Source organism: Olea europaea, chromosome 22 (assembly GCF_002742605.1).
Source record: "Olea europaea var. sylvestris chromosome 22, O_europaea_v1, whole genome shotgun sequence".
In the NCBI taxonomy this organism is placed as follows: domain Eukaryota; kingdom Viridiplantae; phylum Streptophyta; class Magnoliopsida; order Lamiales; family Oleaceae; genus Olea; species Olea europaea.
The window spans coordinates 11,521,961-11,539,632 of NC_036258.1; the positions used below are offsets into that span (position 1 = coordinate 11,521,961).

Consider the following 17,672-nt stretch of genomic DNA (forward strand, 5'->3'; position numbering starts at 1 on the left):
TCCAATCTTCAATTGGTCATTGCCTACTAGATAATGTAAGAAATGGAGCAAACAGGTAATAACTTGCACATCATGTTAGCTCTCATGGAAGAAACTACCTCGAAGGTCGTGCTGCAGTAAGAAAAATCTTTTTATTTTTTTTTCATTCATTACGGGCATAATGAACATTTTGGAGCCAATTTGACAATTTTTGCAATAATTATTAAAATTAGACATATTTCTATTAACGACTTGAAATCTACTGTTCATTTTTACTGTCTAATTTGATATTCACACAATTACAAATTGATACATTATGAAAAATTAAAGTTGTTATCGATTTTCATTTTTCAACTTTAAAATCAATTTTAATTTTCTATGATACGTTAATTTGTAATTAGGTGAACAGCAGATCTGAGCTCTCAATCGACAAGCATAGATTTGGACTTCTTTTTTCCTTTTTTTTTTAATAAAAATTTCCCAACTTTTAATGATAAAATTCTTTACATATTAACTTTTAGTCAGATACTACAAATACAAAATCTCATAAAAAAATTTCTATTCACCCCAAGATTTCGAAAGATTTTCACAAGAAAAATATCTTTTCATCAATATTATTTCTCTCCTTCTCCTATGGTTATCTTTTCGCTTTCATTTAACCCTAGAGCCATGATACAGAAAAATCAATACTTTCCTCTTTTTTCAAGTCGTTATTATTATCATCCTTCCACTAATTCTCTCTCTAAGTGGCCCATCCTAGTCTCTGTGAAAACCCACTTTCAGTCCCCGTTTTACGACTTTATGTATAATTATTCCACAATCAAATCATTTCTTGTGCTGAAATTCAAATTCTGATCCCTTTTTGATTAAATATTGCAATTTTGGATGTAAAGACAGTCATAAAACTTTTATATGAAGCCCGATGAAATGATGCTTTTATGATCAAATTATATGGTTAGAGGATAGTTGTTGAAAAAAAGAGGGAGAAAAATGGTTGTACGGAAGGTGGGGAAGTATGAGGTGGGGAGGACAATTGGAGAAGGGACTTTTGCGAAAGTGAAGTTCGCGCAGAATACGGAGACTGGAGAGAGCGTCGCCATGAAAGTCCTCGATCGCTCCACCATCATCAAGCACAAGATGGTCGAACAGGTTAGTTTGTTTTGTTCTTGGTGTATTATACGTATTAAACCATAATTATGAGCCTTTAGATTCATCAATTTTGAGTTATGGAAATTGAATTAATTAATGGGTTGGAATTTTTGTGTTTTTAATTTTGATTTTTTTAGGCATTGGATGTTTTAACGGAAAAGAAATTGATGCAGATGGTTTAAATAAGGGTTTAGCTGATTTGAGCTAAATAAAGAACAAATTCTGTAATATTTTCAGCATTTTACAATTTTAATGGAAAAGAATTGGATGCAGATGGCGCGGATAAGGATTTAGTTTATTTGAGCTATATAAAGAGGAAATTGTGTATTTCTTTGGACCAATTTTCGAGTAGTTTTAATTAATGAGTACGGTTCTCAATTGGCAAAATTATGCTTTTTTGATATATAATATGCTATGCTTATTTGGGCATGAAAATTGTTTTGAACTTCTTATCTATTACACTTTGACTAAAAACACAAGATTAATGAAATTGGCTTGATTGAATTGATGAGATCTCATCCTGGGCAGAAAAGCTCTGCCTCAAAACTTCGCTAAAACGTTGCAATTCAAAAGGTTTATATAGACCGCTTTTAACTCTCTATATTAGTGTGTGGTTCTCGAAAAGAATTGTGATTGTGATTATACTACTGACTAACTGCTCTTTGCATTTCTTGATGCAGATTAAGAGGGAGATATCTATAATGAAGCGTGTCAGACATCCATATGTTGTTCGTCTACATGAGGCATGGGCCATGCCAAAAATAATTAATAAAAAATAAACTGTTTTCTTGGGCTGATTTGTAGGTGCCTTATAGCCAACTAACTCAATTTTTTGTACTGTTAGGTCATAGCAAGCCGGACAAAGATCTATATTATCTTGGAATTTATCACAGGTGGCGAGTTGTTTGATAAAATAGTGAGTCCTCTCAACTTCAAGTACAATACATTGATGGAAGTATTAAAACCATTGTGTTCTGTTACGTTTATAGGGTTAGTTAAGTTAGTGTATGATACACATACATATCATGCAGGTTCACAACGGGCGACTTAGTGAATCTGAAGCTCGAAGATACTTCCAACAGCTCGTTGATGGTGTAGATTATTGCCACAGTAAGGGAGTCTATCATAGAGATTTAAAGGTGTCACTTGGCAACAAAAGAATTCTAATTATTATTATCGATATATCAAACGAAATTCTTACTATCGTTTTTTTGTTGCAGCCTGAAAATCTTCTACTAGATTCACAAGGAAACCTTAAAATATCTGATTTTGGACTTAGCGCATTTCCTGCTGAAGTAAGAGATTTGTTAATTCTCATTTGGAAATTTTAGTAGAGATGTTATTCAATGGCGCTGACTGCAATGTTTGTGTATAGGGAGTCAACCTCCTCCGAACAACTTGTGGTACTCCTAATTATGTTGCGCCAGAGGTAACATATAGAGCACTTTCTTTGTCGCATCTAAATCTGTAACTGCGAAGGCAAAATTATCTCAAATTTTCTTTTTTATTTATTTATTTGTGGCTGTAGGTACTTAGTCATAAGGGCTATAATGGTGCTTTGGCTGATATCTGGTCTTGTGGTGTCATTCTTTATGTTCTAATAGCTGGTTATCTACCATTTGATGAAGTTGATCTAACAACGTTGTACGGCAAGGTATTTGACCTTAATTTTATACGTACATTTACCAAATATTTATAGGTGGCTTTAGTTGGGGTTTACACATATGTACCAAAACCCCCGGGAATAGGAGCAATTGAATGATGATATGGACTCTTCACATTCTCAATGGGTGTAGTAAGTATGTTTCGTGTCAGTCTAATGGATTAATTATTTTTCCTCATTGGAACTTTTGACATGCTTTCTGCAGATAGAGAAATCAGAGTTTGCTTGCCCATCCTGGTTTCCAGTTGGAGCAAAATCCTTGATTCATCGAATATTAGATCCAAATCCTGAAACAGTAAGTATTGATTGTGTGACGAAGAATATGTTTATATTTGTTTTGTTACATCTATTAATATAATGCGTCAGTAAGCGTACATCTTGGTCGCCTATTGGTCTTTTATCCATAGATTGTTGTAAGATGTTATTCTCTCTTGTAATAATGTGGTGTATCCTGAATAAACAAGCATAGATATTATCTGTGTTGTAATTTCTGATATGGCAGCTCCACACACTGGGATGTGCCACTTCATTATAATTTTAAAGTGTACCTGATACAGTCATATCATCAAGTATTGTAGTTCTGGGAAGCTGAATATCCCTTGTCAGACTAAAATTTAGTAAAGAAAATAAGAGGCTTATACTTAAAATGAAGAAATCTGGTTGTTATTAGACTCAAAATCAGTGAAGTGCCATGTTCGTGTAAGAAGTAGAGGTTATTACTTAAAAAAGAAAATCTGGTTGATGTTGGGCTCATACACACCAATCTGCCATATGTGCATAGTATTAATTCAGCTGAACTGAGCTTCTCTTGCAAGTAATTGAAGTGTCTAAATTAATGACTCTTTAAGATATTAGAGTTTTTTAACTAGTTAACTCATAACTGTGACAGTACACCATTTTTTTTTATTATTTTTATTTTTTTTATTTTTTCAATTTGAAGAAATAGTTGTTGCTAAACTCTCCTGCCCATTGGTGGCAATTTTGTGTAGCGCATTCGTATTGAAGATATCAGAAATGATGAGTGGTTTAAAAGGGGCTATGTTCCTGTAAAACTTGCTGAAAGTGAAGAAGTTGATTTGGATGATGTCAATGCTGCCTTTGATGATCATGAGGTCAGTAAACTTTGAGTTTATTGTCTATTTTTAACTGAACTTTTAGAACTGCTTTCAGTACAATTAGAAATTTTGTGTAATGTTTAGCTTGATTGCTCCCACGGTAACAACTCCAGTTGACACTTTTCGTTTGGGAGATTTGCACTGAAGTGCTGGAAAATAGTTTCTACTCTGAACTCGTATGGTTCGTGGTAGATTTATTAGAAATAAATCTGGACTTTTAAACATGAATCTTTACTGAACCGGCAGGCATGGAGGCCGGAGGAATGCCAGAACCAGTACGTTACTGTTACCAGTCCTGTGCTATTTGAGTTGAAACCATATCTCAAATGTTTTTTGTAAAATTGAAGTACCAAAAAATAAATAAATTATTAATAATTCTCCCATTTACTTTAAAACAAGGTAGTTTATTCATTGATTCAAATATCAAGGCATAACCTGTCTTGATAACAGTCCCTTTTTCGCCTAGGTTCAAGGAAGAATTAAATTCTGCGTTGAAGCAAGATATAAACCCAGAATTAATTCTGCAATTTAAGGGCCTTGATTTTAGCCTTAAATTGTGGCGGAACTTAATATCACTTTCAAAAGTATTCAACTTTAAATAGTGTAACCCCTGGGCCAAATACCAAGGGTCGGACCCAACCAACCCTAACTAGCTCGGGCTTTTACTGGATGGGCCTAGCGGTTTGTGGCTGGACCACCCGGTTTGACGCCTCTATCCATAACAATCTTATACTTCGAATCTTGAAGAAAGAATTGTGAATCTTTTGTATTAATACAATCTTGGATACACAAAATTTATTAGATTTAGAATGCAAGAATTCATTTATAATTTTAAGAAGTGGATTGCATGTATTAGAAAGAGAATCCATGTGTAGACATTAACTAGAAGGAAATGTATACAATAATTTGATATATGATTGTGTATGCATGGTTGTTATAGGATTTGAAGAGTCCTCAAGGAAAATGTTCTGTTTCATGGGATTTGAATGAAGTAGATGTAGAGGATGGCGGTGACTGGTTAGGGGGCTATGTTTGTTGGATGCAATTTGATATATTTATGGGTTGGATGGTGGGGGTTTGACCAAAGGAATATGACTTGCTCTACATCAAATTGATGATGTAGAAGACAATTGAACAAGAATGAAAGTGATATAAAAAGAGGTAGAGGAAGAGAGAGAAGGAAGAGATTGGAAAGAATTTAGAGGGACAAAATATAAATTTATACTATTTGAAAGTCTTAACTGTTACAATGCATAAACTCCCTTTCTACAAGGATATAATGATTTAACTAGTCTAATTTAAATAGGATAATACTAAAAATTTTATTAAATAATACATTAATTATGTTTTCTAAAATAAGGCCCCCTTTGTTTCTCATTTATGTAAAAATGAGAATGAAAAATATAGTCGTTACGAACTCCACACAAGATATAGAAATTCAAATATGATGGTTAGATGTGATAGATAACGGTTATATTTTTCACTTTAATGAGAAAGAATGGAAAACAAACAGGGGCTAAGTATCTAATTTGGATAGTAAACAAATAATAAAATACTAGAAAATATATTAAATAAAACCCTAATTATGTTTCCTAAAACAATAAGTATCTAATTTAGAAAGTAATTAAATAATATCTCCATTGGGATTCTCATTTTTTTGGCATGTTGGAATAGTTCGCATAAGAAATTTTGTACAAAATTATAATTGATATTATCAAGTAGAGGGGATTAAGGTGAATGGTGTTCTTTGAATTATTATTCAAATAAAGTTAATTACTATATTTTTTTTTTATTCCGTCTAAACCCACCTCTAACACCTATATTATGTTATACCATTGATAGTGCAAATGAAATCTGTTGAATGAAAAGTTAAATAATATCCATGAATATCCACCAAAATATCATCTATTTAAATTGTCCATTATAATTTTATACAAAATTCTTTATACGGCCTAATTCAGTTTACCAAAACTTGTTTTGTTGTAGGAAGAACTGCCTAATGAGCAATGTGGGAACGAGGATGTGGGCCCTCTGGTTCTGAATGCATTTGATCTGATTATTCTGTCTCAAGGATTAAACCTTTCAGCAATATTCGATCGCAGGCCGGTAAGAAACTATGAATCAACCTCTTCTCCAGTCTTTTAGAGTCAACCTATATAATTTCCAGACTTCTCGTCCAAGATCTTGTGTTTCCTTATATTTCTGGATCCTCATGTTTATTAATTCAAGTGTTGCAGTTTATCTCTTTTCATTATGGTTGGTAGTGCTTTGGGAGTATTACTTCGACGATGTAGTACGTAATGCACTTTGTACTGAGATAATACATAACATATTGCCTTTTTTAAACAGGATTCAGTGAAGCACCAAACCCGTTTTGTTTCACAGAAGCCTGCAAATGTTGTTTTATCGAGTATGGAAGTTGTTGCACAATCAATGGGCTTCAAGACACACATTCGTAACTATAAGGTAGACTGGTTTGAAGTTTATTATTGATGAACATGGTTAATACTGCATGTGTAGCCTACGGATTTCATTATATCACAAATTTTATATAACAAATTTATCAGTAATCCATCTAACTGATGATGAATGAATTCTGATTCATTTGAAATTACTGTGCTGCTTAGATGAGGGTGGAAGGTCTTTCCCCAAATAGGACTTCACATTTCTCTGTCATTCTGGAGGTAAATTTCGTTTGCCACTTGCAGTCCCTCTATCATTCGACAAGCATCCCATAAACTTTACATTTTTAAGCAGATTTTTCAAGTTCCTCCTACATTTATCATGGTTGACATTCAGAAAGCAGCTGGAGATGGTGATGAATATCTCAAGGTTAGTATTTTATGTTGCCTTCAGTATGTGACTTTACTAATTTACTATTACTGGTGGGTGAAAAATCTTAATGGCCACTGACCTTTCAACACTGTTTCCCACTGACCTTTCAACACTGTTTCCCGAAATCACTGCACTTAAAAGGTTTTTCCGAAAGTTTCACCATCAATACTCTCTAAGATGTTAGAATTTTAAAAAACAGTCCCTATGCTTTCAGAGTTGTTTCGCTGCAGACGCTGAAATTTTAACGTCCCAGTGATCACTCCGCATCGTTCAAGCATAAGGAACAGAGAGACGGTTGTGAAACACTATTGAAAGTATTGTGGCCATTTTGATTTTTAACCCGTCTCCTGTCTTGTGAATTGGAACAAGTTAAAAATAGTAGGCCATTCCTTTGTTTGAGGTATCAAGACCTCGTTTTATTTTTTTGGTAGTTTTACAAGAACTTCTATAACAACCTTGATGATATTATCTGGAAGCCCCCTGATGAAACGAGCAAGTCGAGGATCACCAAAACTAAGAGTAGAAAGCGATGATTTCATATCATCAATAACTAGTTTCTGCTTTGCTACAATGTTACGACGGTCACATATAGATCTTGAGATGATGGATACGTTTAGTGCTTTACTAAATGTGTGTCTTCCTAGCACAGCTCTATTCCGCTTCCTTTCTGATGATCAGCACTAGTTTTACTATTTATGTAAATTTCTCTATTTATGATGTATCCCTTTTGACATTTGTTTTTAGAAAAAATTTTTAAAATTAAATATTTATTTATATTTATATTTTTTTTTTTTTTTTTTTTTTTTAATTTTATTTTGTTATTATTATTATTATTATTATTATTATTATTATTTTTTCATTTTGGTCACTTCTTTCAACTTAATATCGGGTTATGTTCATCACTCGTCGAAAATCAAGGAATCTATGACAAACTTCGTAACAACTCTTTCAGATTGGGGGAAAAAATAAATAAATAAATAAAACTTCACGATAAGAGGCTGAGTTCAAAATAAAGTCAAAAATGCCTGTCAAAAGAGATTTAATAAACAGGTTATTGATCCTTTAATTTTCATTATTGCGTCACCTTTTTCAACTTTTAGTTTTGGGCTATGTTCTTCACCCATTCATGTAGGCTATGGCTATGGCTATGGCTATGGCTATGGCTATGGCTATGGCTATTGTCTCGAAGAATTAGAGGGTGTTTGGAAGATATTTTTATGTAAAAATGCATTTTTGAATAGTAAATTAATGGGAAATGTGTGGTTGAAAAATAAGGAAATTTTTTTGATTTACGTGTAATATTTTTTTAATAAAGAATGTGTGGTTGAAAAGAAGAGAGAAAAATACATTTTGAAAAAAATAGGTACCAAACAGGCTCTTAATGACGAACTTTGTAATGCATTTTTCGACCTAAAAAATCGCTAATTTGAGGTCCCAAATCAATACTGAGATTTAAAAATCCAATTTTGTTTTCATTTTTTATGCCAGTTTAAATAAAATTCTAATACAATGTTAATTGGACTCGTTTCATTCCGATAATAAAATATAAAAATAAAACGAAACTAAGCCCTAAGTAATCGTTTAAGAAAAAAATTGAAAAAAAAAAAAAAAGGTAAAAACAATAGTCAGAAAACTTTGGTGTGGTCCAGGATCCCCGAAGGAAACCACTTCCCTCTGCATGCCGTAAAAGAATTTTTATTTGACTAAGATCAAGTGAAATCTTATTATTGCATAGTCTCTCGTTAAATTACCACTATGTCTATATCATTTTCTATAGAATGTGCGTATACACTTAACAAAACGACTTCTTTAAAGAGTAAAAAGGGATAGGTTTTTTTGTTAATTATTGAAAAAGATCGCATTTGCAAATCCCTTGATTTTAGGATAATTTTATTCCTTAAAAATGGAATTGATATGAAATTCCAAAAATTGTGTAGACTATCAAAATTTGTCAATTAAATTTGAATGGCGATTGGCGACTATATTTCGTGATTCTTATTCATTGGTACTATTTTTCATTTCCTTCTTGTTCAAGCACGGAATGAGTTTGAACCAGGCATGCAACGGGTCTGTGGTACAAACGAGCACTACTATATGACCAGAGCCACATGGGCGTCTAGCAGCTTTATTTTGGCATAAACATTTATGTAAAGGGATAAATCTTATATTGATCAAATCGATAAAGGGAAAAATACATATTTAAAATACTTGAACAATAAATAGTTGCAGTTTATGATCATAGTTACGTACTAGTCACAATCACAAAAAGCCACATTCACAAAACAAAAGTTTTATAGGTCATAACCTATTTTTTTATCACAAATTATCAAATTAAGATATCATGTATTTTTATTTTTTTTTGGTCAAAAATCACAAATTTTATAATTCACAACTTAATTTACAATCACAAATTATAAAATTAATTGGTCGCAAGAAATTTTTAGATTACAAATTATCAAATTAATTGATTACTACTTAATAAATTGTGAATCAAAATTACAAATTTAGTCCCAATTTTATTAATCACAAATTAACTATTTTATTAAATTGAATCACCCAAATAATAACATTACGAACATTCTTCATCCCACCTCACCCCCCAATACCATTTCACAATCAACCAAAGCAGTCACCATTTGTCACCACCAATAGCACTACCACCACCACCGTCGTTACCATCAACACCACCCCCAATGCCACTCCATCATCGGCACCAACCAAACCCGAGCAACCTCACCACCATCGCCAACACCACCTGTTGACATGCTAAAAGTGCAGCCCAAAGAATGAAGTCCAACTGGGCAATTCAGGATAAAGGCCCGAATATGGTTATTAATGAATGCAGTGGAAGCCCACAAATGCGGTAACACCATCGCCCAAACTTGTAAGACGCTCAACATCTGAGCGAATGAAGTGCCTTGCAGTCGCTCAGAGTTATGATCTTGTTCTCGCCCAAACCTTCGAATCGTCCAGGATTTTAGCAAACATAAGATGTTATGGTTATCCAAAAATGCAATTATCGATGCAGATATTGAGTAATCTTATCACGTTCCACGATTCAAGGAGTTTAGTTGAAGACGGTTGAGCGACAAAGAGTAGTGGCAGCAATTAGAGACGGCAGTTCCACGATAAGTTGGCCACCATGAAGAAAGTGGGCAATTATAAAGCAATTAAACAGTTTCTAAGCAGTTGATCACGAAGAGATCATCAAAAGAATATAAAAGGAAGAAAAGACATAGAGCACAAGACCCCGAATCAAACACTCTCAGATAATATGTAATTTCAATTTCTTAGTTTAGACTAAAACATTTTTTTCAGTACTCGTGTGCTTGCACCCCTTGGAGGCATTCTGTTTAGTTCCAATTGTAAAGTCATCGCCAATAAAACACCCATTTTTGGGACTTTGTCTCCAGAGGTTTGTTCCTTACACAATCGTCTGATCCCTTTTTAATTGTTAGCGACAACCCACGCGAAACACCACCACCTCCACTACCTTTAATGCCGTCGCCGCCATTACCATCACCACCTCACCATTAACACAATTTGCAAAATACCAACAAAAACCATCCCAAAACTCTAGTAAGTAGCAAATCGGATCAAATTGGAGAGAAATAAACAATCCTAAAACCACCCTCAAGAAACCCCTAAAATGCAGCAGTGCAGGGAGACACTACTGTGCGTAGCAGTGTGAGCGCTAAGTTCTACAACGCTACTTCGTAAAGGCATTAATCGTCGTTGCAGCGACCTTCGCAGTAGGGTCTGCGCATCGCTTGCCGCGCACGACGGTGTGAGCATCGATACGCAGCGGCTATCACCGGTGGTCCCTTGATCTTCCTTAGCTTTAGCCACTGTCTTCTGATATCCTCAGTTTCAGCCGAATTTGAAATGTTACAAATGTGAAATTATTTAGGATTTAGGATGAAATGGGAGGATGGGGATTGGTGGGGATATTGTTGATAATTTTTAAAAGGTTGAATTGCCACCTGATTTTTTAACAAAAGACTTTGAAACCTTGTTTCTGAATTGGAAAGTTAAAAAACAAGTGTGAATAGAATTTCCAAGGGCAAATTAGCCCCAATTCGGTCTGGGTGCTTTAATATTGATTAATGCATTTAACATTTTAGCCTTTTCTACATGCGTAATAATTACGGTATAATAAAGAAAGCTATTCAAAACCCTCTTCTTTCAAGCTCTCTTCTTATTGTCCCGATTTCTCATTTCTCACTGCCTTCCCCTTCCTTGAACTCCCCATCGCAACTCACTCGCCAATCATGTTACCCTACTACCACCCTTCTTTGTTCTCTCCTACTTGGATCAATCAGAGATTACCAAACTAGCATGGATCAACCAAGCTTTTCGAGTAGTTGTCTCCGCAGATTTCATCTGGGTCCCGAATTTCCCTCCAACTACCCCTTTTATATTAAGCAAACTGTTTGATCAAAGCTTGATTACCATAAGTAAAAAGGATCTATATGTTAGGCTCTCCAAACCCAACCCTTATGACGGCGGCACAAAGGTTTGCTTGTTCAAATTCTTGTTATTTTTTTTTTGTCCCTCTTTCTAGTCCTGGATTGTGAAATTTAATTGTCTAATTTTTATTTTTTTGGTTTATTTGTTGGAATATGAATTTCGGATTGACAAGAGAATAGGAGGGACATGTTTGTCGATTTCTTCAAAGATGATGGTGATTATGGGTATAGATAATCGGAGATATTGGAATCACATTCAAACTAGTATTTGCTGAAATTCTGCTTATACATGAATATTTTGCTGCTAACCTATTAGCAGGCTCTCCTAGTTATGTTTTTGAGGAAATTACACAAAACCCACATTAAAAATCCACATTTCTGAAAGTAGGCCAATGTTTTAACATTTCAAAAAAATGAATTCTTTCAATCCATTAATATTCCAAACCCTAATCTGATTTGAATTTCATTCTCTCTCTTCATACCCATGTCTTCTCTCTCAAAATCGCCGACGACGGAGGATGGAAGAGTTGCTTCTCTCTCTTCGTTTCCCATGTCTTCTCTCTCAAAATCGCCGATGATGGAGGATGGAGGAGCTGCTTCGACTTGCGTTGCTGGAATGGAGGCTGTCGAGCGTCACTGCAGCGTCACCGACCAATGCTGCTGCGACTGTAGCGTCGCGACGATGCTGTTTATCGACGCTGTCATTCGCAGCAGCGTCACGACCGCTACTACAACATCTGTGTGTGCGTGGGTGTGGTGTGTGTGTAGCGGCGGTGGCGTGAGGTGCGGTGGTTGTTGTAGTTGATTTTTTTTTGTTGGATGCGGTGCAGGCGGTGGCGACGTGGTGGATAGTTGATGGTGGTTTTGGATCAATTTTGTGGTGGTGTCGTTAAGATCTGGGATCTGCTACAGCGACGAAATCGACGGTGATCTGAGAGATGAAATCGGATTGGGCGGTTGTGGCAACGGCATGGTTGTGGCAGTGGCTATGATATGGTTTTGGTGATGTTTGGCCGGTATGGTTGTGATGTTGGCAGCGGTGGTGGAGATGTTGGAGGTGGTGGCGGTGGTCGGGGTGGGATAGGATTGAATGTTTGTCACCAATTATTTTGATGATTGTGATTAATAATTGGATATGTGACCTGAATATTGTGACTGTGACCCTTAATTGTGACTCACAATTGATTAAGGCGTGATCAAAAAATTAATCGTGGCCTGAAAATTATGACTATGACCCCTGATTGTGACTCACGATTGATTAAAGCGTGATCAAAAAATTAATCGTGCTTGAAAATTGTGACTGTAACTTCTGATTGTGACTAACTATTGATTAAATTGCGATCGAAAAATTAATTGTGATCAATTAATCCAATAATTTATAATGAGTAAATGAGTTGTAATTAATAAAAAATTTGAATCTATGACCTATAAAATATTTGAATTTGTGATCGAAAAATATTTTGTGACCTATAATTTTTTTAATTTGTGACCGAAAAATAAGTTGCGATCAATAATTTGATAATTTGTGACTACAAATTAATCGTGACTGATTTATTAGATAACTGTGACCAAAAATTGTGACCTAAATATATTTAATTAATAAAATATATATTTAACAAATTAATTTATAAATAAATTTTAAAAAATCTGATTTTTGAAAGTTCTAAACATTTTTCTTAATTTTGAAAAGGGGTGTAACCCTCTCAGAAATGAATTTTTCCCACTTCTTATTGGGTCCTAAATTCGGAATTCCTTATTTTATCTTTTTTTAAGAGAAATAGAATATTTAAAGGGAACTTCAAGAATTTTTTTTTATTAATTTATGTCTTGTTTGGTACGAATTAAATTCTATATTTTAATTTACTTCAAAATCAACAATAAATTTTAATAACATATATCATGGGACCTACAACTTTTTTTCAATCACATACATTTCATCAACTTTTATCAAAATTTACTAAAAATTTGATTTCATTCCCAATCAAACGGGGACTATAGACTTCATTATATAGTAGCCAATAACGGATTTTAATGTTTAATCAAGAATTGTATGTGTATTCTTTGCGTTGTTAAGTAGAGTGATCGATAACTTTCCACATAAATTTACTCTTTCTATCGATTAATATGTTTGGTCTGAACGAATTACCTTCATTTATTTATTTATTTATTTTTGTAATGTTATTTCTACATTTTTTTAAAATGATTTAAAATATTAAAATAAAAAAATTAAGATTTCGGTACAATATTTTATTAAAAATGATTTTTTTATTTTTTTTTAAAAATGATTTAAAATATTAAATAATTTAAAATGATTTAAAATATTAAAATAAAATATCAACTGTACTCAACAATCCATTTTTACAATGGTAGCAAAAGCCTAAATCTTACTTTCCTTTAATATTTATTAGCTCCTTGGTCCAATAGCGAAGCCAGATATTCTTTATTGTGGATCAAAAATTAAGTTGCAAAACATTTAACAACATATCATTAACAAAAATAATTAAATACATTATTATAAAGATTGTTTATGAGAGCAACAAATTTGGAAATACTAGTAAACTTTCCCGTTTTCTTATGCTGGGAACTAAGCTCTTGTTTGAGGGTCATTATTATTTAAAAATAATATTTTGAATATTGATTTTTTTTGGGAGAATGTGTAATTAAAAGTGAAAAAAATTTTGAATTTATGTGCAAAATATGTTATTGTGGGAATGTATGGTTGAAAATGAATGTAAAAAGTAAATTATTTTGTTTTAAAGATTCAAATAACATAATGGCCCCGTTTGGTAGCCATTTTTTTCAAAATGTATTTTTCTATCTCTTTCTTTCAACCACACATTCTTTATTAAAATAATATTACACGTAAAAAAAAATTTCCTTATTTTTCAAGCACAAATTTCACATCAATTTACTATTTTAAAATACATTTTTACATAAAAATATCTATCAAACACCCCCTATAATTGAAATCATTTTTACAATTCGTAATATTTAGTGGAAAAACAATATTAATTAAAACATAAAGGTAGCTGTTAGAAAACAACTTTGAAAGTGCATAAATCATTCGTAAAAAAAAAATGAAGAAGAAGTAAGTTCAACAACTATTAGAAATTACCTTTTAAAGTACGGTTACTATTCAAATTTTTTTTTTTTTTTAAAGTTCAATAACAACTAGAAAATAAAGTTTAAACTATAGTGACCATTGACCTTTGAGAAGTTTGCTTGTAGGTTGATCAAGAAAATAAAAAACACTCAAAATTTCTATCCATATAGGTAGAAGACGATATACTTTGAATCCATAATTGAAAAGTACTTGATGTGTTTGATTATTCAAATTTACTATTTTTTGTCCAATACTATGTTATGCTCGTGTATCAAAAGTGAAATTGGGATTTATGAAGCAAGAATAAAATTTAAAAACTCGAAATTTGTAGACAATAATTTATTGTATAAAATTGATTAAAATTGAAAAGTGTACAAAATTTATATATATATCTGTAAAATAATTTTCCAATATTACTAATATAAGGAATGTAAACTAAAATCCTTAAAGAAAAGAACTAAAATCTTAGCCCTCGTTTGAGCTCCTCTTATCAAAAATTCATTATTAACTACATATTCTTCAATAAAATAAATTTACACATAAATCAATATTTTTTCTTATTTTTTAATTACATATTCTCTAGAAAACAGTATTTCAAAATATATTCTTTTCTCCAAAATGGGGCTCAAACAAGGGCTTATAAAAGAAATAAGGAAATATATTCTAATAAAAAAATCTTATTCTAAATAAGAAAAGGGATAAAGAGATAGACTTATTACAGAACGAATTTTTATTATAAATATCCAATTATTAATAGGTTGTCTTATATCATTCTTCACCATTTGAAGAAAAATTCATCATCAAAATTGGTTAAATAACATAAATCAACTAATTGTCATGTTAAACAAATGTCCATTTCTTTTTTCACGAATATAACTACTCATTCAAACCCTGGGGGACGCGACAGAAAGCCGTAAGGAGTAAGTGGGCGTAAGGCCCACCCAAAGCGGATAATACATAAGCTAACGATTTTGGTACAGAGACCCGAGTTGTTACACAAGTAAATCAGACTATCTAGTACTCTTCTATTGCTTGTTGACCTAGTATGGTTTTCCCCTTTATTTATAGAACCTTTCTAACTGCTGACCTCCCATTCTAAAGAGAATTCTATTGCTGCACATTCTTCTCAAATCTTTCATATTCTTCTAAAATTAGGTGCCTATCATACTTACTCAGTGTGGCTTCCACAACTAACTTCTTTGGATCATGTAAAGTAAGCCAAATCCTCGTTGTAACCTTTATATTTTGAGGAACGGAAACATCATGAATTCATTTTACAGTCATTCAAGCAAGCTGTTCACACATGAAAGAATACATTTGACCTAACTACCATGTCGAAAAATATTTGCCAATACATTAGGAACAATACCAGGAACAATGTGCAAGATCATAGCATGCGACTCCTTGGTATGAACAAGATAGGATCCATGAGCAAGAAAAGAATATGAAGAATAAGATCATCATGATGAAGGTTTGTCTTCTTGGGAGATAGCAGTATTCATTCCATTATCGAAATAATGAACTTAAATGAGTCAACTTGAAGAGGACATATTTGCAAAAAAATTGACAAGCCTCTAAATACTCTCTCCAAAAGAAATAAGGATGGCCCTTCATTGACTTCCACTTCACCAATAGGTGGAAATATTTTCCACGAAACGTTAACTTCTTTTGTTACAATCAGTTCGAGCGCAATTGCAATCTCAAGAGCTCAATTATAGAAGGATTGACTATACATTTTGAGAGTTTCCAAAAATGGTTGAATTGATTAAAGGATAACCAAACTTAACCAACGATGTGAAATAGGATTAGTTCACGCCATCTCTTCCAAGGCTTTAAGCATCAGAGAAAGGTTCATTAATATATCCAAGACCTTTTCACGAATGCAAGCCTTCTCCCCAAGTTATAAATCACGTGCCTCTTCTTTTGCAGTCTTTGCTTTCGCTTTGACTCATTCATGACTAGCAAGTTCAATTCTCTTTTCTCCAGCTGAGCTCTTCTCAACTCGATCATTATAAGAGTGGGATTGTCTTACATTACCTCGGCTCTATAAAATTTTCATGGTTGACATGCTGAACTTCAATAATTCAATTAAGAAATGGGGGGAACACCAAAGAGTTAATGCTCTACTTTAATAATATAATCAAGAAACAGGGAGAACAAAAAAAAATTAATGCTAAACATCAATAATTCAATCATGAAACAAGGAAAAAAACAAAGAATTAATGCTAAAATCAAAATTGATTGTCATAAAAAAAGAAGATTCAAAACTTCATCTCCTAGCTCGGTCAATACTCCTCAAACACTCCAAGTTCATGTAACTCCATTTTTTCCAAGTTTTCATTCTCCCACCAAAATTCCCTCTCACCTTTACCCAACTTTTCAACCATTGGATTGCGGGAAGCACAATTCGAAACTTTATCTCTTAGCCAGTTTAGTATCTTCTTCAACACTCCGAGTTCACGCAAATCCATTTTTTTCCAAGTTTTCATTCTCCCACCAAAATTCCCTCTCACTTTTACCCCCTCTCTTCAACCACCAGATTGTGGGCATCATCAAGAAAATGGCATCGATTCAAAATGGATTCCACAGAGGGTTCACCAAAAATGAAAAACTTGTTACCTAGAGCTTGAATGAGGATTGTTACATCTGTGCCACACAATAGGCGCATTTCCGCAGCCTTCTTGAAAAGACCCTTCTACCTCTTGGAGAAAGGAACTTGTAAACTTGTTTTCTTGTTGATCTTTTGGATTTCAATTGCTAGACATTAGGATGTTGTCTACCAATTATCGAAATATTGGTTTAACTCATCCTTTTGTTGTCAATCTTTCTAAATTTTAGATTACGAGTGTGTTTGATTGACATGAAAAATATCACATAGAAAAGAAAATATTTTCCTTATTTGAGGAAAATAAAAATCATCTCCACCTAAGAAAAATATTTTCCTTAAAAACAAGGAAAATTAGACATATTTTCAAAAGTTGGAAAATATTTTCCATGGAAAAAAATAGCAATCAAACACTCCAAGTAGGAATTTGGGTGGAAAAATGATATTTTCCAAGGAAAATAAATGTAATCAAACACACTCTAAGATAACAAAGGCACAACATTTTTTATAATGAAAAAATTTAATTTACTTTTGATGTGCAACATAGATTAGAAGACCCTAATTATTATTATTCTCTGTTACGTGTCTTATTGTCTTGTTTTCCTAAACATGTTAAGAAAAGAGTTTTGGAACATCCATTTAAAGGTTTTCTAGTTAACTGGCCATCACACTTAAATAAAAGTTGTATTTTCCATGTGGAAGAATTGTTTCATTATTGGGGCCTATTCAAGACTTCGATGTTGCAATCATTTTT

General features: G+C 33.1%; 2 protein-coding genes across 2 annotated transcripts; both read left to right on the plus strand.

Annotated features, from left to right (window-relative positions):
• The first annotated feature begins 629 nt into the window (after positions 1 to 629).
• LOC111371712 (CBL-interacting serine/threonine-protein kinase 8) lies at positions 630 to 7,476 on the plus strand. Its single transcript, XM_022993848.1, has 14 exons — positions 630 to 1,128; positions 1,809 to 1,871; positions 1,973 to 2,044; positions 2,160 to 2,267; positions 2,349 to 2,423; positions 2,504 to 2,557; positions 2,657 to 2,782; positions 2,997 to 3,086; positions 3,781 to 3,903; positions 5,893 to 6,012; positions 6,256 to 6,372; positions 6,534 to 6,590; positions 6,664 to 6,738; positions 7,173 to 7,476. The coding sequence occupies exons 1-14, from the start codon at positions 970 to 972 to the stop codon at positions 7,272 to 7,274; spliced, it is 1,341 nt and encodes a 446-aa protein (XP_022849616.1). The 5' UTR covers positions 630 to 969; the 3' UTR covers positions 7,275 to 7,476.
• Positions 7,477 to 10,984: 3,508 nt separating this feature from the next.
• LOC111371162 (F-box protein PP2-A13-like) lies at positions 10,985 to 12,347 on the plus strand (the record flags this gene model as incomplete). The annotated part of the gene is made up of 2 exons (XM_022993069.1): positions 10,985 to 11,267; positions 11,373 to 12,347. Coding segments are annotated over 2 exons (396 nt in total), but the record flags the coding sequence as incomplete, so codon positions are not given.
• Positions 12,348 to 17,672: the final 5,325 nt, after the last annotated feature.

Excerpts from the sequence above, each read along its gene's own strand:
- LOC111371712 (XM_022993848.1), top strand. The coding sequence starts at position 970 with ATGGTTGTACGGAAGGTGGGGAAGTATGAGGTGGGGAGGACAATTGGA. Across the intron at positions 1,872-1,972 it reads ATGTTGTTCGTCTACATGAG|GTCATAGCAAGCCGGACAAA; the intron begins GCATGGGCCATG and ends TTGTACTGTTAG. Across the intron at positions 3,087-3,780 it reads TAGATCCAAATCCTGAAACA|CGCATTCGTATTGAAGATAT; the intron begins GTAAGTATTGAT and ends AATTTTGTGTAG.